Here is a 26,640-nt window from a genome sequence, read left to right as displayed (position 1 = left end):
TGTCACATGCATATGGCAGGCTGATATGATAACCCTGCTTGTAATCATTCTGATGAACATGCCATGAGAACCCTCATAAGCTGGCTGTTACCGTTGGTGTAATGAGCATCCTAGAGAGTAGTAAAAATGTCTTAAACACGTTTTTTCAGTGTCCTGGGGAAGAAAAAAAAAGAACAATCTCATAATTCAGTTAATGTGTTTTGAGGCCACTTCTGCCATACTTTAGAATGTCTGACTATACGGCCTTTTGGCCTAGATCCAAGAAAAGCAAAAAAAAAAAAAAGGGAACCTGGGATCTTCAAGGTAGCAATTGCAAGGACTGTGCAGGGAGAGAGAAGTGACTATATGAAATTATCACTTCTCTTCCCCCCCCCCCCCCAATATTATCCTGGAAAGCATTGTTGTGCTTGAACAGGGTGTCAGGCGGCTGCAGACATTCAGCCTTTACCACCACCCCATTTCCACCAACACAAAAACTTCCAAACAAAAATTGCCAATTTCTCACCATGAAAAACATTCCTTATAGGTTCTGGTGGGTTTTCCGGGCTGTGTGGCCATGGTCTGGTGGATCTTGTTCCTAACGTTTCGCCTGCATCGGTGGCTGGCATCTTCAGAGATGTATATGTGTAACAGACTTCCCTCTGCGATACACCTCTGAAGATGCCAGCCACAGATGCAGGCGAAACGTTAGGAACAAGATCCACCAGACCACGGCCACACAGCCCGGAAAACCCACCAGAACCAGTTGAATCCGGCCGTGAAAGCCTTCGACAATTCCTTGTAGGATTCAGTACTATTAGATGCTTGCCACTTCTCTTTAACCTAGTTTAGGTAAGTATTACTTAATGTCACAGGTGGCATTGAGGTGTTTCAGGTGGCTGGTTATTGCACTTCACTTGTGACCTGGTTCTGAATTCAGGTCCCTCCCCCACCTCGGTCAATTGAAATGTGTTATGCATGCTGCCACATACCCCCCCCCCCCTTCATCTATTATTTCAGGGTTGGGGTGGTGGTAAAGGAACAGAACTGCATTCCTCAGGAATGTCCATCTGTTTTTTCACTGCGTGTAGAGGAGGCATTCCTTGTACACTGTATCTGGGGTGATTTTCTGAGAGGCAGGACAATCATTGCTTCTCTTGTTTTCTAATTTTTTTCTTCCAAAACGTATGACCTGTTTCAGATTTTTTCCTACCTTATATGAATGAGGAAATAATTGTTTCTTAGAACCAGTTTATATTGGGAGGAGGACCTGTATTTAAAAATCATAATGTAGTAGGGTTTTTTTTTCTTTTTCACCCTGTCCCCCACCTCCTTTTTCTCACCAAAGGCTGATGTCATAATGGGTCCTACATGTCTATTGGCCAAGGGTTAATTTGCTTTCTGCGAATGTTTTAGCTACAAAAGCATTCCAGACGTCCACCTTCATGTGATTCCTAACAGATTAGGGATATTAGATAATTCCCTTCTATTTATTTTACTTCTGCGCTATTATCTTTCTATCATTCAGATAATTACTAAGGAAATCTACATTAACTTCTTTCTTTTTTTTTGGCTAGCTGAAGGGATTGCTAAACACAGACATGATATATTGATGTTCTGCACAACCAAAGTTTTCCTCCTGTCATTGTACAAAAAAATAAAGAGATATTTATCAAAACTGCAAAGGCTTTTCTTTGGGTGGGTTTTAAAGAACAAAGCGAATAAAAGACGCGACGAGCAGAACCTTAGAGGTTTCCTTAAGTGAGACCAAATTAAGGACTCCGAAGCCTCGAGTACTGTACATATTAAACAATCACATTCAAGTAAGATGTTGTTTGCTAAATTATGAATGTGTGTAATTAAAATCTAGTGGCTGTTCCTATGAAAGATTTACAATGTTATTTCATCGTTTGTCATGGCTAATTAACAATATTAAATGAAGTTTTTCTTCTTCAAAGGTCTGACTTCTTTCTCATTTATTCATGTCAGAAGTGATAAACAGAGTAGTTAAAAGCTTCTTGGGTACGGCAGTGAGAAAAGCAACATGTTCTTTTGCACCTCAAAGGTTCAGGGTTCAAGCCTCAGTGGAATAAGGCAACTTAGTCTTCTTCTAATGGCAAATAATTAACCCCCCCCCCCCCAAGTACTAAGGTGGTAACAAAGTGGAATAATGCAGCAGAAAGAATCGTGGGTTGATTGATCGCGGGACAAAGTGCCACTAAGAAAATGCAATAAATTAACCAATTGGAGCCTCAGTAGTTGAGACTAATAAATAAACAGAGCATAACATGGGATTATTTTTTCATTCCACTTAAACGTGTATGATATAATGGGTAGGATCCTGCCATGTTTTCAGCTAGCAAGCAAAGGAACAACAGGTCCCCTTTATCCACCCTATAGGTTGGCTTAGGGCCCCATAGGTGTTAAACTCGCGGCCCTCCAGATGTTATGGACTACAGTTCCCATCATCCCCTGCCAGCATCATGCTGGCAGGGAATGATGGGAACCGTAGTCCATAACATCTGGAGGGCTGCGAGTTTGACACCTGAGGCTTAGGCTGAGAATGTGTGACTGGCTCAAGATAATTCAGGGAGCTTCTATGACAGAGGGTGGATTAGAACCCCTGTATCCCAAATCCTGATCTGCCGCTTTAGCCACTATACCATGTTGGTTTAGGATCAATCTCATAGTAACATGGCTAGTGTTTAAACTGAGCCTTGTTCATCGGGTTAAAAGAAAATCCATACAGATTTTGCAGGAAAGATCCAGAAGCCAGAGTGTTCAAGGCTCAAAGCTATATACTGGTATTGGGATTTTGAAACAGTAACACCCACATCATATCGCATACTTTGTCTCCTCCATTTCAAAATGCTGTTATTATGCAACTTGGGGGGGACTGCCATGTCAGGGTACTAGAATTCATGGTTTGATTTTGGGTGGAGCCTCTTTCCTGCAAACTCTATTTCATTACAGTGAGGTACTTTTCATCTGCTTATACCTCCACGTAGAACCCCAGCACTCAGTGCATTTTCACGGTAGAACAAGGATTAGAGAATTTGTAATTTTCAAAGAATAGTACATTAGAACAAATTGAGCCAATGGTCAATGACTGATCTGTACATATTAGTTTGTGCCATCAATATGAAAAAAACCATGTCGTTTAAAGGAGTTTGGCAAATTCCAAACAGCAGTTGCTGGAATTATTCTATCTGCTTTGTAGTTAAGAATGGATTTTTTTTTTAACACACTGACATTTTTATCAGACTTTGATATGCAGAATTTCACATTTATTCCAGGAGAGATTCTCCTGGTTCTATCTGCAGCTGTAAGGTCTACAGGGTTCTTTTGGATCTTCTCTCTCCTTTTTGTAGTCCTTCTTAAGAGGATGGTAATATTGAATGATAGTTCATCTTCACTAAAATTCTTCTATCGTTTTTCTCAGGGATCAGTCTTATCCCCTGTCTTTTACTTGCTAATCTAAACCTCAAGATAGTTTCTGGTTTTGTGGAGAATGGTGTCAATATACTGATGGCCTTTCTATTTCTTTTAATTGAGATTCTATGGACCAGCCACATCTTTGGATGAGTATGAAATGACTTCCAAAGGCTTGGGTAGTGTCTTTGGCCTAAAGCCTTTTTTCAGCCCGTTGCACAGTAAAAAAAGTGGAGCTTTAGTCATTGCTATTCACATGCACAATAAGCTGCTTTGATGCACTTGGCATGGGTCTGCCCTTGAAAACTGTACTAAAACTCTAGTTTAATCAAAATGCTACTTTTTGCCTGTTGGCTGGTACAAGTAGATGGGGTCAAATTTCACTGATTCTATAGGATGTACATGGATACACTATATGCATTAGGGCACCATTCAAGGTTTCTGACCTATAAAACTCTAAGGTACATTCTGTATGAACTAGCCTTCTGATCTGCCTCCAATACTTTTTAAATGGTCATTAGCATCCACTCAGAGCAGGACCTTCTTTGTAGTCTACAGTCTGCTGGGCCTCCTGAAACTGTACCCCTGTGCATTTGCTAGTACCCAGGAAATGATTGCAGGTGAAGTAGGGGTGTGCTGTGGGAGGGGGTGAACTGGTATATTTTATCCTCCTGAGTACATCCAGTTTTCTTGTACTTGTTGAGGCCGTTAGTCTACTGAGGCCTGCATTTCCTTCTCTGATTGGCAGAGGCTCTCCAGGGTCTCAGATAGAGGTTTTTGAAAAGGCTACCCAAGCTGTTTGACTGGAAGCGCTAGGGATTGAACCTGGAATATTCTGCATACAAAACAGAGGCTCTGTCAGTAAGCCACGGAGGAAGTGCTTTCTTCTAGTGGCAAACATGGGCTCCAAGCCATAATCCCTTTAAACTAAACGTATGATCCTCTTATGATATTTGCACAAAGCTCCTTTTTTAAAAAAAAGAAAAAAAGCTGTGTGGAAAATGTCTGTCAATCATCATACAGTGCAGTAATCCATGAGTTTATATTCTGGCTTGATCCGTGAGGTCAACTAATAGCAAGACACCATATGTTGCCCACTGATTCGTCATGGTGACTTTTTATTCCTGCTCTGCCCAGTCAATCCAGTCAGGTCTGTTTTCTGTGGAGGCTGTATAGTTTTGTAAGACAGGAATAACTGTATGACGAAGGTGGGAAGGGACAAACTAAAGAAGAAAAGAAACTTGGAAAGAAGAAGTGCCTTCTAGAGTTATTTCCGCTCAGCATTAGACTTGGTGGTTCGGTAAACCTGAATCACAGAAAAACCCCAAAAAGCCATATCAGGTTTTATCTGTATTTTCTTTTACTGATTAACCCCCCTCCCATGTATTCAAAAAGCCAAATAACGAAAAGCCGAATAGCATTCAACTTTTATGGCTTTTTCAGTCTTCCTCCCCTCCACTGCCATTTCCCAAGCCCACATGAGCCAGCAGAGAAGGGAGGGGGAGAGAGATCTCCATGTTTAGCAATCTGTCTCCTGCCAGTGCTTTTCGAGCCTTGCAGAGCTTGAAAAGCATCAACAAGGGACGTGTTGGCCAGATCCAGATGCATCACTGAACTAGCTTACCGCCACATATAGGATCTGTCCTTCACCAGAGTTTGAAAAGCATCAGAGGGAGAAAGTGTTGGCAAGATCCTGCATGCAACGCTGAACTAACTCAGTGCCACATACACGATCTATCCCTGTGAGGAACAGGATGGCCGAATCCTGCGTGCAGCCCTGAGCTAGCTAAGCATAGCATGCAGGAACTATTTCCTGCTGGAAAGTGCTGGTAGGGGCAGTCCCCCCCCCCCCCCCCGAGGTCTTAGGGAACAGCAGGAGGGGAGAACATAATTTTTTAAAGGTTTTTTAAACCCAAATGTTTTCAGAAATAGCTTAATAAATCCGATGGACCTGAAATTTACCAATATTTTTTATTGGTGTTCATGCGTACTCGGCATCTGTCCACAAAAAATGTGTCCTGTCTTCAGGTAGTAAAACAAGCTCTGTATGGGGTGATGAACAGTAAATCATCTAAAAATAAAGTATCATTTTCTAAGATACAAAAATATTAAGTTACATAGCTAAGAAATATTCAGTATGTTGTCTGAGGCTGTATGGAGACTGTTGAAGTTTCAAGTATGCACTTCGATTCTTACAGCAACAAATAAGTGTCACTCATTTTTGGAACTATTGAAATACTAATGGATTTTTTACATTTTTAAATTGGCCTTTTTTCCTGTTTGCCTTGATTTAAATCAGACCACCCTGAGGCAGGATTGGTTAGTTTACCTTGGGGACTGTTCTGCTTTTTCATTTTAAACTTTTGTTTTTAATTTTTTTTATTGCATGTGAATGTCACTCACATCCCACCTTAGTAAGCCATTATTGCTTGCCTGGGCCCTTCACAGTCCCTATATTGTCTTCTCCTGCCTCTTCAGACCATACAATGTCAGATCCTAGCTGACCACTTATTTCCTGGGCCTTCCTTTGACCACTGTTGGCTCCCTTAGCACCTTTGGTCCCTACAGGTCTGCTTCTGGGTCAGGCTGCTTTTAGAAGCCTCATAAAGTTATGACCCTATAGCTTTCGTTGATGACTTCTTTTCCTGTGTAACGTTTTGAATAAATTGCTTTATTTTTCCCCATCACAGTGAATAGTAGCCCTTCCCGTACATACAAGAAAATAGAGGGAGACTTGGGGCTACCAGATTTGCTTTCCACTACTGATTAGTGTGTCCATTGGAAGGACCCCTGCCTTACTAGTAGACCTCAAGCTTTGCATGTAGAAGATCTCAAGGTAAAATCTCCAGTTCAAGTGATCTCAGGACTGAGAGAGACCTCCCTCTGTCTGACAACTGAGAGAACTGCTGTTTATCAGTGTAGATCGGTGGTTCTCAACCTGTGGGTTGCGACCCCTTTGGGGGTTGAACAACCCTTTCACAGAGGTCGCCTAAGACTCTCTGCATCAGTGTTCCCCATCTGTAAAATGGATAAATGTTAGGGTTGGGGGTCACCACAACACAAACTGTATTAAAGGGTCGCGGCATTAGGAAGGTTGAGAACCCCTGGTGTAGATGGTTCCAAGATAGGACTTCCGGTTGCGCAGAAAGTGGGTGAAGTCCGAGAACGCTCGGGTGCCGCCGTATAAGCCTCAAATATAAGATAGGTACATTATAGCTGATAGAGTGAACTTATGTGAACTTGGTAAAGGTAATTCCATGATTGTGAGATAGTGAAGGGTATTTCAAATCCCTTCTTTGCCATGAGGGCCGTCGTGAACCTTTCAGTTAGCCTTATCTCAAAGGCCATTGGGGAGAATAAAATGGGAGAGAACCATGCACGTTGTTCTGAAAAAGTAGAGATTTTTATGTGCTGCCTAAATTTGTTTAAAGGAGGGTAGTCTTGAATTGTTACTTTTGATCAAATACAGTATTTGTTGTGAAGCACTTTATGGAACATATTATCTGGAGAACAGAACATAAATATTATAAATCAAACTGAAGGTAGAACTCAAACATGGCCTCAAGATTAGTAATGCTTGAAAACCAATTAGTGATTCTGTGATCTGATAAGGAACTGGGTGACCTTGGGCCAGGCACATTTTCAGCTTAACCTGTCTGGCAGGGTTGTTGTGAGAATCAAATGAAGGAGAAGAGAATGATTCCAGCTTCTTCAGGCCCCCATTGGGTAGGAACGTGGCAGTGTAAATAAATAAATAAAATAAGTAAGCAAGACCTGCACAGCTTGTGATCCATGACGTTGGATGTAGCTTGCTGTACTCTCTCTCACCAAAAGAAAAAAACCAAAATTGTAACTTAGTTCACCACATGCTGGACCATCTTTGTTTTAGAATACTCCATTTGGGTCCTAGTGCCTCCCAGCAGAACTAAGTAAGTAAGTCTTAACCCTGGAGAATGATCAAGTCACAAAGAAGAAGAAGAAGAGTTGGATTTATATCCCCCCCCTTTCTCTCCTGTAAGGAGACTCGGGGCTTACAAACTCCTTTCCCTTCCCCCCTCACAACAAACACCCTGTGAGGTAGGTGGGGCTGAGAGAGCTCTGAAGAACTGTGACTAGCCCAAGGTCACCCAGCTGGCATGTGTTGGAGTGCACAGGCTAATCTGAATTTCCCAGATAAGCCTCTACAGCTCAAGCGGCAGAGCGGGGAATCAAACCCGGTTCCTCCAGATTACAGTACACCTGCTCTTAACCACTATGCCACTGCTGCTCCTCAAAGCTTTTTGAGCTCTGGGTGTGATATGTAGGTTACGTTTGGCTTGCTAAGTTACACGTTGTGCAAGTCTGCTTTACAGTAATAGGCTTCCAAGATGTCTACTCGGTGCCTTATCTCTATCTTCTATTTAACTTGTATCCACAAGCAGACCTTGATGCAGTGTACACCATCTGCCCCTCTTTTATCCTCACACCAAACAAAAACAACAAAGCCTTTATTGCCATATAGTAAAAGTACAAAAATATAAACAGGACACAAAGAGATGAGATATTTAACATAATCTGAAAGATCAACATTTGAATAGGCTAAATTGGCAGAGCCTCATAGCAGGCTGCAGAAACTTTGCAGCCAATTCCCTTACAGTTGGGTTCTGATTTGCCCAAGGAAATAATACCCTTGGGTTTGTCAGATTGCCCTTTCCTTTTGGAAAGGAGAGAGTTAAAAATTTTAGCCCAGTTGTTAATGTAGAAAGGACAGTTAAAAAGGACGCGTGGAATAGAGTTTATGTTTTTATGCTTACAGGTGCAAAGCCTAGCTTAGTATCCTTTGGGCTAGGTTATATGGAGAGGAACGGATGGGCCAGAGGTCACGCAGCACGTTTCGTGGCTGGGTGGAGATGCAAACTTGGTTTTCCCCAGTCCTAATCTGACACTTTAACCACTCTTAATATCCTCTTCCTCTGATTTCATGGATTGTGTCTTTAAAGTGGAAAGCATTTGCAATTGCTTAACTTGCTTCTCTCCCCCCCCCCCTTTTTCTTTACAGCCACAGCAGCAACAGGTGACATCCCAGCAGCTGGCTTTTCAACAGCAGCTTTTACAGATGCAACAGTTGCAACAACAGCACATCCTGTCTTTGCAGCGCCAAGGTCTGCTAACGATTCAGCCGGGCCAGCCCACCTTGCCGCTGCAGCCTCTTGCTCAAGGTATGTTCCAAGGCTACTGTTGCGTGCCAGGAGGCTTCTCAGTGAGTTGGCCAGCAGGGCCAGCATCGGCAAGGCATACAGTCTTAGGAATAGAGTTCTTGATGCTTCCCACCCATTTTATGTGTAGCTTAGCAAGCCTCCTGGAGAATCAGTTTGGCTCTTTTTCTCTCTGTGAACACAACCCTCAAACACCCAGCTGATTTTCTTTTGTTCTTAGATTTGTGAGTTAATCAGTACTTATCAGTATACCTTAATCAATACAGATAAGTGTGTTGCTTACAGAGGTTTATTAAAGACCAGTTTACCAGCTTCTGTTGCTTCATGAAGAAGACATGTGAAAGTTTTCAGAGCCTCACAGGCCTGGTATTGATAACCCAGACTAGTTTGATCTCCACAGATTATGAAAGCTAAGCGAGATCAGTCCTGGACCACTAGGGTTGTCGGCATTTGGGAGATCTGCTATTACAACTGATCTCCAGGCAAAAGAGATCCATTCATCTGGATTTTGTAAGGTAGTCTCTGTGGCCTTACACTCCACTGCAGTTCCTCCCTTCTCCAAGTCCCACCCTCTTCAGGCTCCACCCCTAAAATCTCCAGATATTTCCCAATCCAGAGCCGGCAACCCTAGAGACCACCAAGGAAGTCCAGGGTCGCTACATATAGGCAAGCAATGGTAAACCACTTTTGAAGTTTCTTGCCTTGAAAACTTGATGGCAACAAAACCCAACCTCAAATGGTTTGCCAAAAAAAGATAGTTCCAAGTAAATTTCTAAAATTATTTGAATATCTTGGGCATCACATATGACTTGGATGCAAGATTCTGTCTGTACATCTGGCCTGGGTGCAAGTATGCATCAGCAAGAGGAGGTTGGAAGCAAAAGCAGCACGGATAGATTGGAAGGAGGAGGAGCGGCCACATCTTACTAAGTGAAGTGGGGGAACCATTTCTTAAATAGTTATTCTATGAAAGCGCAATAGAAAAGCAGTCATAGCAATGGTGACTTGGATCAGAAATTGTAGGACAGCTCAGTTTCCTAACAGTTTCCTTGTTCTACTCTTAATAGTCTTTGTTCTGAATTATTTGTTTAGAAAATTTATTCCTTGAAGGCAGCGCCATATAAGGAACATTGCATTAATTTAATGCAGAGGTGTAGGTGGGCCAAACTGCACCCAGTGCGCAGTGTGTTTTTCCACTCCCCCCATGGCCCCCCGCGACCCCCACCCCTCCACGATGCCTTTTCGTTGTACACACCTCCGCCCCCCTTCCCACACTTACCTTAGTTCCTTTTCTTTCTCTAGTACTTTTTCAGGCTGAAAAAAGTGGCCTCTTCACAGTTCAGGCTAAAAACTGCCTGAGGAACTATACTTCCCAGGAGACCTTGTGAGCCCCAAGATCTTCTGGGAACTGTAGTTCTCAGGCCGTTTTTGAGCCTGAAGTGTAAATAGGCCGCTTTTTTCAGCCTGAAAAAAGTGCTAGAAAAAAGAAAAGGACTAGAAAAAGTACTTGAAAAAGAAAAGGAACTAAGGTAAATTGTATTGTTGTATTGATTTGCTGTCCTAGTGCACAGCCACATTGTGAGCTGCCTCGAGCCCTTCGGGGGTAAGGCGGCCTCTAAATTCAATAAATAAATAAATAAATGTGGGAAGGGGGCTGCGCGGGGGGTCACAAGGAGAAGGGGGAGGAGCTGGGGCAGTTTTGTGCCCCTCCAGGCATGCGCCTACTGCGCAACGCACCCCCCTTCCCCTTGCTGCTCCGCCACTGATTTAATGTGTATATGACTACAGGAATACTTATTATCATGGGTTATCTGTGAGCAGATTTTGCTAAGTTCTATTTTGGACCATTAAACAGATAGGATTTTGAAACACTTGTAAAGCTGCTCAGTTAGTCACTGTACTCTTGAGCATGCCCACTGAAATATTTTGGTTTACTTCTCAGTAAACATAGGATCTGGGAGAGAAGGTGGCATGATGTAGCCCCATCTCATCTGACATTGGAAGCTTAGCAGGGTCGGTACTTGGATAGGAGACCCACCAAGGAAGACTCTGCAGAGGAAGGAAACGGCAAACCACCTCTGCTTCTTACTTACTAGTCCTGAAAACCCTTTGCTGAGATTGCCATAGATCGGTTGCAACTTGATGACACTTAGGACTAGACTAGGTATCCTTAGTCAAGCCACTTTTGGGTCTCTGCTTTCAGTTTTCCCACATGTAAACCGCAAACACTCCTTTTTAACCTTGCAGAATTGCTCTGAGGACAAACAAGAGCAGAACATTTATAAGTGCAGCCCGCCCAATATTCTTTGCAAACATGGCAAAGTAGAATTAAATCTATTAAAATTAACCACAATGAGAGGTCTTTTCCGGCTTTCCTTGCACACCTTCTGTAAGAACGTTACAACTACTTGTTGTGGTATAATAATAATATTTATTATTTATAAGGTGCCTAATAGTTGGGTGCTATACAAAAAGTATCATTAAAAGGATGATCCTTGCCCTCTGGCTTCTTATTAAAAACTGAATTGGTACACATTATATGCTGGGATTTCCAGCTTGGGCTGGGGTGGTGGGGGTAGGGTTGACTTAATTGCCAGGCCTGTTTCTGTGCCCCACAACACAAAAAGAAGTGCTGTCTAACTTCAGCAATTGCTAAAGGCATAGGCATAGATGCTGGCTAAAGAACTGACAGTGCTGTATGGTGGGATAACATCTTCAGAGCAAGTAGGGAATGGATCTCATGGGCGGATGTGTATAGTCCAGTGGTGGTGAACCTTTGGCACTCCAGATGTTATGGACTACAATTCCCATCAGCCTCTGCCAGCATGGCCAACTGGCCATGCTGGCAGGGGCTGATGGGAATTGTAGTTCGTAACATCTGGAGTGCCAAAGGTTCACCACCACGGGTATAGTCCCACTTGGGTCTTGCTTATTTATGTATTTACTTACTTATTATTTACACACACTTTAAACTTATAGGCCCTCCCTCCCCTGAAGAGCTCAGGGCAGCAAACAACATGAAAATATACTAATATAATATAATAATTTAAAACAACTTAAAAAACCCAAGAACAATAACCAGTAAAACTATAGGAACCATATCAGACAGACGGCGAAAACCCTCCCCCCCAACTGAGCCCACCGGAGGCCTAGATGGTAAGATCACACTCTACCCAGGTTCTGAGGCACCTTTCTCTTTTAGGGAAACAACAACAATAGTTTGCCTCTTGATATCTTCTTGTCTTTAAGATGGGTTTATCTGCCTGTCTTTAATAAATTTAGAGAGGTGACATAAAAATATTTTAAATAAATGCATGCACTTTTTGTTCTAAATAAACCCTTGAAGATTAACCTCAGTTCATCAGTAAAGCGTTAACGTCACTTTTGTGCAGAGGCCTTTTCTCTCCCCCACCCTTCTTAAATGTTAACTTCGAATAGTCATCTCAAAAGCTTCATTGAACTCAGTTGACTGATCTGGTTTAGTCAAAAAGTTTTAAGGCTTCCACTAGTTGTCAACACTTAAAGTGAATTTGCTTCCCTGCCCTTCCTGTTTCTTTGTTTATATGTCCTATGTGAGAGAACAAGGATTATGTGGTTTACAAGGTGTCCCAAATGATTCTGCCTACAAGCACTACTCTCTTTCTCAGCCAACCAATTACTTGTGTTGTCAAAGTGGTTGTTCAGTTGTCCCCAGGATTCTGTTTGAGATGGAGAAGATTTTGTGTTTGCGTTCTTTCCTCTGTCCTTTCCCTGCTTCCCTCGTTATGTGGACAGAGTGAATGCGTGGAGCAGGATGCCCCATCTGTCTGATCACCGAATCTTCTTGGGTATTTGTCACTTGCCCCCTGCTGTGAAATTTAGCAGCAGAGAAAGGACACGACACACATGAAGCTGCCAAATATACTGAATCAGACACTTAATATATCAAGCAGACTGTCAGTGGCTTTCCAAAATCACAGGTGGAGGGTCTTTCATATCATCTACTCCCTGATTAACTAGAGACGCCAGGGACTGAACCTGGAATCTTCTGCAAGCAAAACAGTTTCCCAGTGCGGCACACAGACCCTTTGGACACAGTACTATGATGTCATCTTTTGAGAGCGATGGCAACTACACTGTGAACTCAAAGGCTGCTAGTCTTGGTGTGTATCAATTGGCAATCCTAAATTCTTTAGGGGCATTATGCGAGAGGCAGTTATTACCAGTTCCCAAGTCCTATTGTTCTCAAGAGGAGGAGGACCACTGGAAATTTACTTCGCTTGTGGTTTATTATTGATGTTGCGAAGGTTTCAAAAAATTAACTTTTTTAAAAAAACCTTGGGAACAAATTATAAGAGAAGTCGTGTAGGCTAGTTCTATTTTGTACGTGTAAAATATTATAGCACAAGTTAATTATACCTTCAGATTTATTGGTAAGAAACATCACACGCTGTTCTTACACACCCAGCTACTGGACTCTGGCTTCAGCCTTTCTGATTTTTTTCCCACAGTTCCTTCACTATTAACTTTGCTTCGTGAGGTTCATTGTATAGTACATCAGTTAAGCTGTCCAAAAGAGGGCAATTGGGCAGTGACAAGACACGCTCATGTGTAATGTAAAAGAAATGAATGTGGTGATGCATGAAGTGTAATCTGTGCAGGAACACATCAGAGACACCAGTAGGTAATTCAACAGTCATGGCATTGATTGATAGGTTTCCTGGTGTAGTATAACTGTTGGTTCTGACAACATTAGGGCCGAGCATATATAAGGGGGGGGGGGTCCACCTAAGCACCAGATATTGGCCAAACATAAACAAATGGTATTTTGCTCAGTGCTTGGCTAGCAACAAAAAGAGTAAATAGTGATTTACTCTCTCCCGTTCTTCATCTCACTTATTAGTGTCAAGTCTCTCTGGAGAGAGGAGGAGAAGAAACAATGTAACTTGAGAATTCATGCAGGTCCGAATACAACACATTCTTTTTTTTGAACACAGAGACCCGATGGCTTAAAACTGATGCCATTATGAGGTTTAAATCAACTTTCTGCTTGCTTGAACATGGTCACCTGGGTATGGAGGTACAAGGACAAGAAAAGGTTGAGCTCCTCCAGTTGTCTTTGAGCCAGTGAATATCAGTGGTTGCAAAATCGAGTTCCATGCACAGCAATCTGTCAACTGTCCCCACAACATACATTTTTTAAGCCTGTGCCTGCATTTTCTCTCATAATGAAGAAGAGACTTCTTGGAGGAGAAAGAAATACAGCGAGAGTGCCAGTTTGTAATAATAATTGGCAATGAATGCTTTCTGTTATAGAGCCCCTTTTCATAACTGGCAACTGTTTTGAAGTACGTAAAGAACCTTTACTAACTGGAAGTATGCGTGTGTTTTCGAAAGGCATCCTAGTAAAGCAATTGCTGCCTTGTATTTTAGATGTCAAGTGATATTGGTCACTTTGACAAAAGTGGCCACAGTTTACACGGCTTTTTCTCCCTTCTAATTTCAGAATGTAAATATTGAATAAATTCCCCTCCCCTCTATTTTAAATAATGTGTGCATATTCTCTAATGCAAAATAGCACGTCCAGTTTTATGACGTTCTGTGTAATCTTGCTCGCTCCTCCATTCAAAAGTGTTGATCATTTTCAAATGCGTGCCATGGCAGCAATAAGAGAAGCCCTGTTTTAAAAGCAGTCAAAACAACTAGAGTTAAGTATTCAGAAAAGCAGTCAAAACAACTGGAGTTAAGTATCTAGAAACAAAAACCAAAGGGGAAAATTTGGTATTTCTGGTAGGAAATAAAGATGTTCGGATCCTAAACTCGCTATTGAACGCACATTCTGCTGGATGCTGTTGCCTAATTGCATTGGACCTGTAAACCTAATTCCTGTGCTCTGTCCCAGCTGCTATTAAACACAATTTGTCCGCCTTTTATATCAAAATCGTGGGCTTTGTTCGCATTATGTCGTACAGAGACAGCTGTCATTAATGTTAGCAGCCAATTGTTCTTCCGTCTGAAGTTCAAACCAACCGTGCTGTAGGTGTTGTGACTTGTTAATTCATCCTTTGTTCTTGATATACTGAGAGTCTATCTGCAATATTTAAAATCTTTTTTATGTCCCAGACCATCAAAAATCAGGCTACCGTTTATCATTGTCTCATTAAAAGAAAAATGTAGTGATGCATCTGGGGAGCTCTAAGCTAATAAGAAATAATAATAGCAGAAGCCTTCTGTTCATGTCGGTTTGTCCCCCAAAATAAAAATGGTGTTGACTTGTGATCTAGTATCAATATGTTATCATCAACAGACAAGTCCATTCACTATTGTTTCAACTGAGTAAACAGTGGTGAAAGGGTCAGTCATATTCACAGGTAATTGTTAGTGTGGAGACAGGCCTGTCAAGCGTGTTAGCTAAAAATACATCCCACACTGTCACTTTGCAAGGTGTGTGAAAATAATAGCTCGGTTGCAGCTAAACAGGACACCGGATTGTGTAGTGACCTTTCTCTTTGTTTAAATTGCTTGAGAGGTTTAATTTCAGGAGATGTGTAATAATTGAATATAGTTAATAACTATATACTCACATCAGATGAAATCCGTCAAAATATAGTTGGCATTTTGATTTTTGCTATAAAAAGAAGAAAGAAACAGTTTTTCGGGAAATAGGTATATTATAAGGCAATCTGATTGCTTAATGTATAAATGAAAGCTTTTTTAAAGAATATATACTAATTGCACACACTCAAGGCATTTTTGCATTATTTTTTTTAGTCAGCCCACTTGCGAAGACCAACTGTTTTTGTTAATGCTACTCTCAGGAAGGCGGGGAAGGTTATTGGTCTATCGTGCAATAATTTACTCCTCTTTGATATGCAAACGATCCACGGTGAATATAAAAAAAATCCTATCAGACTCATTTCACAGTTCTTAACCACTTTTGGGAGACTTCTCTGGAGTCTATCGCCTCATTAGACCAGTGCTCTCCAAAGCTAGCATAATTAAAATCTTTAACAGTTTAGCAAAGTAAAGATGTTTGGCTGATCACGTTGAGATGATTATCTGCCCACTGTATTCTAAATGACAAAAAATAAATTAAATTTAGACCTTGGCGTTTTTTATTATGTGTTTCAAATGAATATAATGCATTCTGCTTTTATTTTAATTCCTTAAGGTTTGGTAAGTCTTGTCTGTCTCAACCATGGATATACATTCTGAAAATGGCAGATTCTCCCCTCCTGGGACAATGGAATACAACAGCTTAGAGCAAAGCAGTTTGATCCATTGGCCCCGCACTTCCAGATCTCCACATTATATCGGTTTACTTGATTTTTATTTAAAAATACTGATTTTTATTTGTACCTGTAATATCCCTGCTAGACTTTGGTAATATGAGATGCATCTGAAGTAGACTCTAGTTCACATTCACTGATGCTAGAATAAAAGCGGGTTAGTTTTTCAGGTGCTACCAGACTCCTATTTGTATTTTTTTTAATTTGCATAAGTATTAAAAATATGTCAAATTTTGTGGAAGCTGGTCAAAATATGGCATTGGTGATCAGCCATTTTGAGCTGCTTTCTGTTTGAAAATGTGGTCAACTGAGCTGAGAACCTGTAAATCTCCTAAAACTTGACTATCCGTTTTGATCATGTTAAACAGCATTTTGTTTAAAAATATAAAGATTATTTGATGTTTTCATTTTACTTCGAATGGCTCATTAGCACTGATCAAGGGATGACAGTAATAATAATAGTGTTACTTGTATAGAAACTTGCAGTTTTTTTCACTAGACACATCCATCAATTAAACAAGCAGTGCTAGAAACCAAAATTAATGAGAAAGATAGTGTGTTAATGAAATAATCATAGTATAATCAATTTGACTGTTAAAATTCTAAAAGCATTTCATGAAGACAGTGTGAATTCATAATTTACGTCGAAAAGTGATTAATAAAAACTGTATTTAATAACAAAGCTATTTGTCATCATTTACAACTTAAGCGCAAAATTAGTCACATTGTGGTTCATGTTGTCATAATAACACAGATGAATACATTTATTTTGAAGACCTTCTTTTCCTCTATAAAGAGGCTACAATTTATTCACCTTCTTTCAGAAAAGGAAGTTGCATTTATTTGGCTTTGGCTGTCCTCAGACTACAACTAGGAATTATTTTACTATATGAAATCTCTCAAGAAATACCTCAAGTGGAAACCTCCCCTTCTAAGGGGATTGGAAGTGACCATGCCAGTATGGAACAGGTCATGTTAACTTTTTCCCTCACCTTGGCGCCTCCTCCAGTCATGTGATATAAAATTGCCATCTAGAGTACCAAGCAGGGTAACATAAAACATGAAGTAATACAGAAGAAATATTAAGGCCTAGATAATATTGGTGATAAACAAGTCTTTGAGGCCATACAACAAGTTCTATCATCTTAGGTTTTCTCATCTTAAACATCGTATCATCTTAGATTTTAAGTCAGTTTTTTTGTATTCCCTCCTTGTTTCTCCACTTGTTCATAAAGTATAATATGTAGGGAACCAGGCGCCGGGGGGGAGGGGTGCGGGGGCACAAGGTGCTTGGTGTTGTACAAGGTCCTGCATAGGCAGAACTGCTGTTTCTGCTTGTGGGTTGCAGGTTTCAAGCCTTTTGTGTCTATGAACATGAGGACCAGAACTTTGCTTTTATTTTTTAAAAAGTAAACCTTTGATTATCATTATTCTTTGTAACTGCACTAAAGCACATTGAAGTGTTTACATATCTGTGTACCTTAACTGCAGGAAAGTATTGCTGTATATAATGTTGATTGATAGGCATTATTAGGCATTAAAATAAGTAAATAATAAGTAAGTAAATAAAATTAGGATGGTCAAGTCTCAGTATGTGATAGGTCTGGAGAAGAGATTATATATACAATCGTATTAATTTGGTCTCGTTGCATTTTGAAAAAGGACCTCGGATGCTATGTTTTGTTTACTGCCTTCAGTTTTAATTGCTGCTTGAAGACAGCCAAATTAGCAGTTAAATGTATTTAATTATCCAATCCTCTTCCAGGCATGATCCCAACTGAACTGCAGCAACTCTGGAAAGAAGTGACAGGTTCTCACACAGCAGAGGAGGTTGTAAGCAACAACCACAGCAGTTTGGATCTATCTACAACGTGTATCTCTTCCTCAGCATCTTCTAAGACACCCTTAATAATAAACCCACATGCCTCAACCAATGGACAGTTATCAGTCCACACTCCTAAAAGAGAGAGGTACGTGCTATTTTCATTGACTTCTGTCCAAAGAAATATTTTTTTTTTTACGGTGGAGGTAGTTGCATGAAGGCCTGCTTGGTTATTTTGCTGAGACTTTAGCTTTTCATATGTTAAACAGTAGAAATGAAAGCAAAATTGGCACAGGAGGTCTTGTGATCTGAGTGTATCTGCGATGGTTTAATTCTTGGAGCTTTGAATATGGTCTTGAGACATAAACATCTTTACCGATATTCTTAAGGTAATGAGGAACCTTGACTTACTGTCACTCTTTAAAAAAAAATGCTATCTGTTATGTCTTTGACCTTGGCCAACATGTTTTTGTCCACATAAGTGGTCTGAATTAATGTATACAGATATAGCTTAATCTGTGGGTCTTGAATTAACAGTACCCTTTTAAATCTGTTAAAGTAAATGCCTGTGATTATAATGGGAACTGCTGAAGCATCTGTGATGTGCCATTATGTTTGGCCATGTGAGCCTGTATCCAGTTTTAGCTGCTTCAGTGATAGGTTGGCGCTTGCCAGTAATTTCTGTCGTTTTCAAGGGAGAGAGATTTTGTCTGATTCTCCCCTCCCACTGTAGACCTTCAGCTTTCCCTTCACGTTGTTCCTGGACTGGGACGGGGGTCCACTATAACCATTGGAGCAACATTTGGGACTACATCAGGAGGTGGAGAAGTCTTCCTGTGCTGACAGGAGGCTTTTGGTGGGTACCTAGCCAGTGTATAAACCAGACAGTTGACTTTTATTATGTTTGCATACATTTTATGTAATTCTTACCTCCATCAAATTCTGCAAGCTCTCTTGTTCTCTGTTTTTACTCACCAAACTTCATCTTCAAAGATATACTTTATGCTTGGGGGGCTGAAATATTTTCCTTTTTATTTTTCTGTTTCCCTCAAAAGTAGTGTGGTGAGCGCAAAGTTTTTTAAAGACTATATAGATAAAAGATAGGGGGTTGTTTTTTTGTTTTTTTTTTCAACAACAGCATTGGCTAAAAAATACTGGAGAGGTGTAGGGTGCTAGAAATGGCCTTTATATTTTTGCTGCGCTTTCTCTGTTCCTCAAGAGAAAATAAACAATTAGAAGCTTAAGCTAGAGTTGCATTTGTTTGTTCTTGATGGCATTTTCAGTAATTGTATGTTTCAGTATTTGCCAGTTCATGTTCTGATATGCAAAATGAACAGGCTTCCTACATTTTGCATCTATATTTCTTAAGGACGCAAGTATCCAGTATCCTGTTTCACAGTATCCAACCAGTTGCCATGAAGGGCCAATAGATAGGGCATTGTGTCCAAAGTCTTTCTTAATGCTGCTTCCTAGCACTGGTATTCAGAGGTTTACTACCTTGGAACATGCAGGTTTTTTTTCAGTCATCATGGCTAGTACAGCCACTGATCGACTTATCCACCAGATATGCCATCCTTACTATATCCATTAGCAGTGACATAATAGGTCAGTGTGGATTTGAAGTGCATTTTGTGAGTGTCACTTAGAAATAAATTTGCAGCCCCACAAAAAATAGTGTATCACTGTTTCAGTTTCCAGTGTTCTTGTTATCTCCTCCCTCTTAGCCTTTAACCTGACCTTAATATTAGGGTTCTATAATGTCTCCATACTTCTTTTGACTGAACTGTGATCTTTCTTGGTTGTTATGATTAGGTTTGGGGGAAGCAGGGTTTACAGGGGCTTCTAGGTATTTCCTTGGTTTTCTTCTTTCTTACTAGCTGCTCCTTGTGTTACATTATGTTAATAATTATAACATACAATATGATATGTATGTATAATATAGCCTGAGAAATGTTTTGTCATACAACCCGGGGTCAGGTGGGTATCTGCTTTCAGAAACAGTACCTGTAACAAGCTTTGTTGATTTGTGTAGAGTTGGCTCAGCCCTTTGGAGTTAAGGCAGTTATCTTTTAGAGCAGGTCGGTGAAGAAACATTTATGCTTCTGTACTGAGAAGAATATCTTTGACTAAAACGAAGTTGGACTAAAATAGGAAGGGAATTAATTTGTTAATTACTTCCACATTCTAATAATGGGAAGGGTTTCCCCTCTCCCCCTTTCCTGGCCATAGTGTTTCCTAGTCAACTGATTTGAAAGCATGTTGGTAAGACAAGTACATAAGCACATCTTGTGTCTTTCCTATAGTAAGAAAACAAAGCTGTCATGTATAGATGTAAAATACATAAGAGTGTTCTTAAAAATTGAGACATTATCATATATAGTGTCTGTTACTTACGCTGGGAGGACTTGGTCCTGGTTTTTGTTGGTGTACATTTGTGCATGTCTGTCAAATGAAATATGTTTGTTGTAGCACCAGAAGACAGGGTTTCTGTAGAGGATGAGATATACTAAAAACTGTCATGGCTTCTTCCAAGTTGCAACAGAAAGACTGAATTTATGATCTTGGCAGTTTGGGTGTCTGTTGCACATGTAGGTCTTCCTTTTTACAGGCATTTCTATCCTATATTGGGTTGTTTTGCTTGTGACATATCTGGTATATTTTAAACCCATATTATGTGAGAACAGGTTTGGTGTTCTGGTTAGTGTGTTGGACTAAACTTTGGGAGACCTAGATTGAAATACTTACACTGCCTTGAAAGCTCACTGCATTAGATGCTATGAAACAAAGACAAATAGCTACCAGATGTGGGTTTCTTGGCTAGCTGAATTTGTATACCAGTTTTGTGTGTATTCAAGGAAATGTTTTTAAACAGTATGTTGATATTAAAAGACATCCTGCTAAATAAAGCTTCTGTCTGAAATGCTGAACAGCTACTATCAGATTTATAAATAATCTCACTCTGTTAATTTTTGTGATTGTCTTCGCCCCCTATGGCAGCCATTTTGTGGTTGTAGCTACCACCTTCTGTCAGGCTCGGATAGGATGAGGTCTGCTGGGATAGACCTTATCGTTAGGGTTTTTTTTTTAATCACTGTTTCTGCCATAAACTCAGGGTAACATCTCCCCTATATATTCAAGCCATGCCCACATCCTCACAGCAACCCCACTAAAATAGATGCTTATGATGAAGAGTTTGGATTTATATACTCCCTTTCTCTCCTGTAAGGAGACTCAAAGGGGCTTACAATCTCCTTTCCCTCCCCCCCCCTCCACAACAAACACCCTGTGAGGTGGATGGCCTGAGAGAGCTCCGAAGAACTGTGACAACCCTAAGGTCACCCAGCTGGCATGTATTGGAGTGCACAAGCCAATCTGGTTCCCCAGATAAGCCACCACAGCTCAAGTGACAGAGCAGGGAATCAGACCTGGTTCTCCAGGTTAGAGAGCACCTGCTCTTAACTACTATACCACTCTGACTCTATCAAGAAGAAGAAGAGTTTGGATTTATACCCAGTTCTCCAGATCAGAGTCCACCATTCTTAACCACTACACCACACTGGTTCTCTTATTACTCAGTGACCTGCTTTAGTCGCTGTGCATGTGTGCTAGGATAACTTTCTAGTAACTGTGTTCCAACGGATTGCTGTTTTACTGATCAGACTGGTTAACCTAGAGTGGTATTTGTCTTCCTCCAGAACATGTATAGAAAGATCTTACTGAGATAATTGAATTGTTTTCTTTGTCTCAAAGATGTACTTGTATTAGCTTATAATGATGAGGTTTGCTTACTTAGATGATTATTACAGATGAGTCTTCTGCAGCCAGTGACATCTAGAACATGTTGGCACAGCATGAAGAAGATGGTAACTGAGTTTCTTTTTCATTCTCCCTAGCTCTGCCTCTTCTTGCTGCCATTATGGTGACAGTTGTTCCCTATGACAACAATTTCATTAGCATTATTAGTTGCAAAGCAAGGGAGATGGGAAAGAGGTCAGATTGCCTCTTCCCTTCTTTCTGTTGTTCATCATCCTCGTTTTGTTTGGCCTCTGTTACAGAGGCCCAGCATGGCCAAATGTCCATATCTTGAAGGGATTGGAGTGTTACCCATAATTCTGGGGTCTGCCCCTTTAGAGTGGGGAAATTAGCAAAGGGCAGACATTGGTTAATGAGAGATTGGGCAAGCTTGGAATCTTGGTTGCGAAAGTTTACACAGAATTGCTTTAGCAAGAAATCTGCAGGAGAACTTGTGGAAGTTTAACAAGTTTTATTAAAAGAAAAAATACAAGCACACAGTAATCAAAGAAGCAGAACACACACACATACACATACACACAGAGTCCTAGGATATATGTAGAGTTGAGTGGACAAGTTTGGAAAAGTGGAGTCAATTGTGGGGAAGAGTTATACCACCTTATGTTAGAGTAGAATGATCCAGTGAACAGAGCTTAGCATCCTGCACTAAGTTCTGGTAGAAGACGAAGCAACATGTGTGGGACAGTATCAACAGACAGAGAGGTGTCCAGAGATATTCAACACTGAATGTTTGGAGAGGGGGCCCTCGGGGTTATGCAGAGCTGCCCTTAATTTCCCAAGACAAAGGGAAGTCTTTCCTTTCCAGGGAAAGATGAGAGAAGGGATCAGCTTGAGCGGTGATGCTCAAGTTGATGTGTGTAGTACTTAGAATTAATGTTGGGCACTTAAACTAATGGGCTGAGCCAGGGAGTGCCTGAAAGTGGCTGGGAGCTGACTCAGTCACAGCTGTAAGACAATGGGAATGCAAACAAGGTGGTCTTTGGTGAGAAGTTAGTCAGAGAAAGAAAAGATTAGTGTTGTGCTGCAGGAGCACCTAGAGCAGGGGTAGGGAACCTGCGGCTCTCCAGATGTTCAGGAACTACAATTCCCATCAGCCCCTACCAGCATGGCCAATTGGCCATGCTGACAGAGGCTGATGGGAATTGTAGTTCCTGAATATCTGGAGAGCCGCAGGTTCCCTACCCCTGACCTAGAGCAATCACATTCGCAAGTTCTTTGTTTCAGCGAAGCAGGCTGGGGGTGGAGCTGGGGGTGGAAACCGGCTTCCACCACGGAAGTCATTGTTTTAACTTAATTCCTTTAGGAAGGGAGTGAGGCAAATATTTTGCAAGGCAGATATGGGTGAAGGCAAGTCCAGACAGGTTTTATGTCCTTGTGGGTACACTAGTCAATGCAGAGAATGGGCACTGCACGGCTAGGTACCCCAAGGCTTGGCAGGATGAGTAGAGAGACTGTTTTATAAACAAAGCCCCACCCACCCACTATGGGTCAGTCTGGTAACAGGATTGTGATGACTAGCTTTGATGCAAGCCTATTATCACATAGGAGGGACTTCTTGAGATTTCCACCCTGTCACATTCCATGCTGTTGTTCTCAGCGCACTTTCACGCATGCAGAATAATGCACTTTCAATCCACTTTCCATGCACTTTGCAGCTCGATTTTACTGTGCGAAATAGCAAAATCCACTTGGGCCCCTTCCGCACACGCAAAATAATGTGTTTTCAAACCACTTTCACAACTGTTTGCAAGTGGATTTTCTATTCCGCACAGCTTCAAAGAGCACTGAAAGCAGTTTGAAAGTGCATTATTCTGCATGTGCGGAATGGGCCTTGGAAACAATTGTGAAAGTGGATTCAAAGTGCATTATTCTGCGTGTATGAAAGTGCCCTAAGGTTCCCTGGCCATTGTGACTTTTCAGGGTTTCCACCTAGACATTGGAATAGGGAAAGTCATATTGTGTTTTTGATTCATTAGATCCAAGCCATCATTTTTCTGGGTGGAAGAGAAAGGTGATTCATGTGGTATTCTTCTTTGAGATGGGAAGTCAGCCTCGTGATTATCTTGATAGATCTACACAAGTTTCCAGGATCTCAGTGAAATTTGTCTGCGCAAAACTGCAGTATAAGCATTGGATTTGCTTTTAGTAGATGCTTCTCCTCTTGATGGTTTCTGACCTGAATCTCTCATATTGTGAAAGGTGAATCTTATTTTCAGGAATTTAAAAGACTCATAAATGTTCAGTTTAGAACCTCGTAGATGTTCAGCTTAGAAACTTGTAGGGATGTGGCTCAATTCCACAGGGCCTGCAAGACCGAGATGCTCCACAAGGCCTATGGTTGTGGCAGCCACAGCTGCATCTTAGCTGGCTTCCTTCCCCCCATCTTCTTTGTTTCTTCAGTTGTTTGGTTTTGAGTTTTGTCTTCCTTTGTGGTTTCCCTCCCTCACTGATTGGCTAACCTGTGTCATGTTAAGTGTGATAGGGCACAGAATGGATTTTAAAATTCAGTAATATTTAAATTGCATTATCTATATTATGTATTTTACTGAGTATATTTTTTTAACTGCTAGCTGTCTGAGCCTAACAACAGTCGGTAAAGGGTGGGACATAAATCTAATAAAACTTAAAAAAATAAATATTGCATTTGTTTGTGTGAATGTGGAAACTCCTTAAGCGACTTATAAAGCAGGGTTAAAATACTGCCTCTTGAATTATTCCTTTTCAAATCTGTATCTAGAACATGCTGGTCCTTTTACAGTTTTAGATGCACTTTAATGTGGCAGACTTTAAAAAGCATTTGCTTAGGAAGAAAGTCGCGGCACAATTCTCTATTGTATTAGGCTGAAGCAGAAAGTACAGCTGAGCCTCTCGTGAAACTAATAAATACACACTTTCTTTTATTATACTGTCATTATAGTATAGCTAGAATGATGCTTAAAATTCCTCTTCAGATCCATCAAAATATAAAAAGGTGGGTGTCTCAAGAGTGAAGAGGGCAGTTGCGGCGGGTTCCTTCTCTTTGGTGTATTTGAAGTTGGCACCATCCATTTGCAGCCGAGCGCGATTGAATTACCTCTTTGTCCATAAGAAGACGAGGAGAGTAATGCACGGAAGAATGCTGACGGAGGCACTTAAGATTTCTGTTTGCTGTCTTGCCAGGCAATGTGGTGCCTGCCTCGATGTCATATGACACATAAAACTCTAGCTGTTTAGATGCTTCTCTCTAGCTTTCTTTTTGGGAGAGAAAAACCTTCGCCTAAGTTCCTTCATGGTCAGAACAACCCATGAAAAGGACAAAGAAAAGTGAATTGGGCCCGAAGGTGCGGTGTATTTGAAACTTACGCAACAATTCCAAAAGGGTCACAAGCTGTTTTAATTTGGGGGGGGCTTGTTTGGAATGTCAGTCAGCAATGTCCTAAAATTCAATTTATCAACAATTACTCCTGGACAATATTTGCTTGGACAGTATTTCAAAGTCACAAGCAATAGAAGCAAAACATTTAGGAGCTGTTATTGAACAGTCTGGAAACAACTACTTTGCTGAATAAAATTGAGTTTGAAGGACAATAAAAATTGGAGAACAGTAGCCATGCCCCCTAGTGGCAGATTCCCTAACAGGATTCTTTTGCCCCAGTCTTCAGACTATATTCAGGCTTCCTTCTCTTCTCCTTAAGCTGTGTTCTTCACTCATCACTTCATCCTACAGTAACTTCTCAGGTGTCACCATAGTGTTGAATCGATAGTTTGTCGTTCTTTAGCACACCATTACAGGTGGCAAACTGAAGTAGAGAGAGCAGCAACTTGTCTGTGTCAAACTGAAAATCCATGCTGGAAAAATGAGCCCCCTCCACCATTTTTACCCCACAAGTCTCCAGATTTGTGATCAGGGAGGCATTCTCTAGGGTTCTGGTTTTGCTTGGGCTAGGCTCAGTAACCCTGAAGTGTAGGTTGGCACTATCAGCATTTTATCCGAGAATATCTGTGGATGCAGGTGAGTTGCTCGATGCCATGTTCCTAGAGAGGAAGGCTACCTTCCTCCTACCCTTCCCAGATACTTGCTATAGTAACTGGGAGTATGAAGTTCTTTCCCCCCCAATCCATATGCCGCAGAAGCTGTAAACCTATCCTGTAAAAGCAAAAACCGGCTTTCACGGCCTGATTCAGCTGGTTGTGGTGGGTTTTCCAGGCTGTGTGGCTGTGGTCTGGTGGATCTTGTTCCTAACGTTTCGCCTGCATCTGTGGCTGGCATCTTCAGAGGTGTATCACAGAGAAAAGTTTTGGATACCACCTCCTATCCACTTAGCAACCAGATCAGTGGTTTGCTTTTATTTTTAAGCTGTCTTTGTTTATAGATCCAAAAGTACATGATGTACAGTCTGTTGACAAATGTTTTGCACTCTCCCCTGTGTGTTTTCCTCTGTCCAGCCATATTTGTCCTACAAGTTGGTTTGCTTCTGTCTGGTGCATTTTTACTATCTTTGTGCCTAGTTGTTGTTTTACTCCTGCTGGTATACCAATAGCAGAAGTGCATTCACTGTCAATATAAACTGGGATGTTCTGGAACAAGCAGACTTCTTGTTTGGGCATATCCATTTACTGATGTAGTTTCATTCCAGTCAATCTTAAAGATTCTTATTAACAAGAATTGCGTATAACCGTTTTGATAGATTCTTGGATATTTATTTATTATATCTTAGCCTCCCCTTATTTATCAGGGCTCAGAGTGGCTTGCAGCCCCATCTAAAGGGGGGTGCAAATTGTACCATGGAAGCGGCCACTCCTGCAACAGTGGATTCGCCCTCCCTGGGGGGCCCGTGTCCACTCCTTGGTGCAGCAGGGCATGGTTGGGGTGATCCCAGGGATGGAGCCAACACTAGACGGCTTCCAATTGGGTTTGCCTCAGTTATGCTGCGGCCCCGGCTCTTGGGCCTATGCCACCCTTTTGGATCATGTAAGTCCATAGAGCCTAATGGAGGGCTCTCCAACTGCAGTGTGTTTTTTTCCTTTGTTGTTTGCCTCCCCATGCCGCTGGAAATCCCTCTTGGAGGAGGCGGGGCAGTGCCATTGCTGTGGTTCTTCCCACCCCCGGGGCTTTGAATGGGGCTGTTAAAATCTTTAGCATCATCTTTTA

At 41.3% G+C, this 26,640-nt stretch overlaps 1 protein-coding gene across 17 annotated transcripts in view; it reads left to right on the top strand.

The window, feature by feature from the left end:
* FOXP1 (forkhead box P1) overlaps window positions 1-26,640 on the top strand; it is a 641,222-nt gene that overhangs the window by 512,648 nt on the left and 101,934 nt on the right. For all 17 annotated transcript variants that reach the window (XM_048490247.1, XM_048490263.1, XM_048490248.1 and 14 more), the window contains 2 exons: window positions 8,450-8,609; window positions 17,640-17,844. In XM_048490247.1, coding sequence (XP_048346204.1) covers window positions 8,450-8,609; window positions 17,640-17,844 — 365 coding nt within the window. The remainder of the gene's footprint in view (window positions 1-8,449; window positions 8,610-17,639; window positions 17,845-26,640) is intronic.

The sequence above is a fragment of the Sphaerodactylus townsendi genome, linkage group LG03, assembly GCF_021028975.2.
Source record: "Sphaerodactylus townsendi isolate TG3544 linkage group LG03, MPM_Stown_v2.3, whole genome shotgun sequence".
Classification (NCBI taxonomy): domain Eukaryota; kingdom Metazoa; phylum Chordata; class Lepidosauria; order Squamata; family Sphaerodactylidae; genus Sphaerodactylus; species Sphaerodactylus townsendi.
This window is presented reverse-complemented; position numbering and strand designations above follow the sequence as displayed.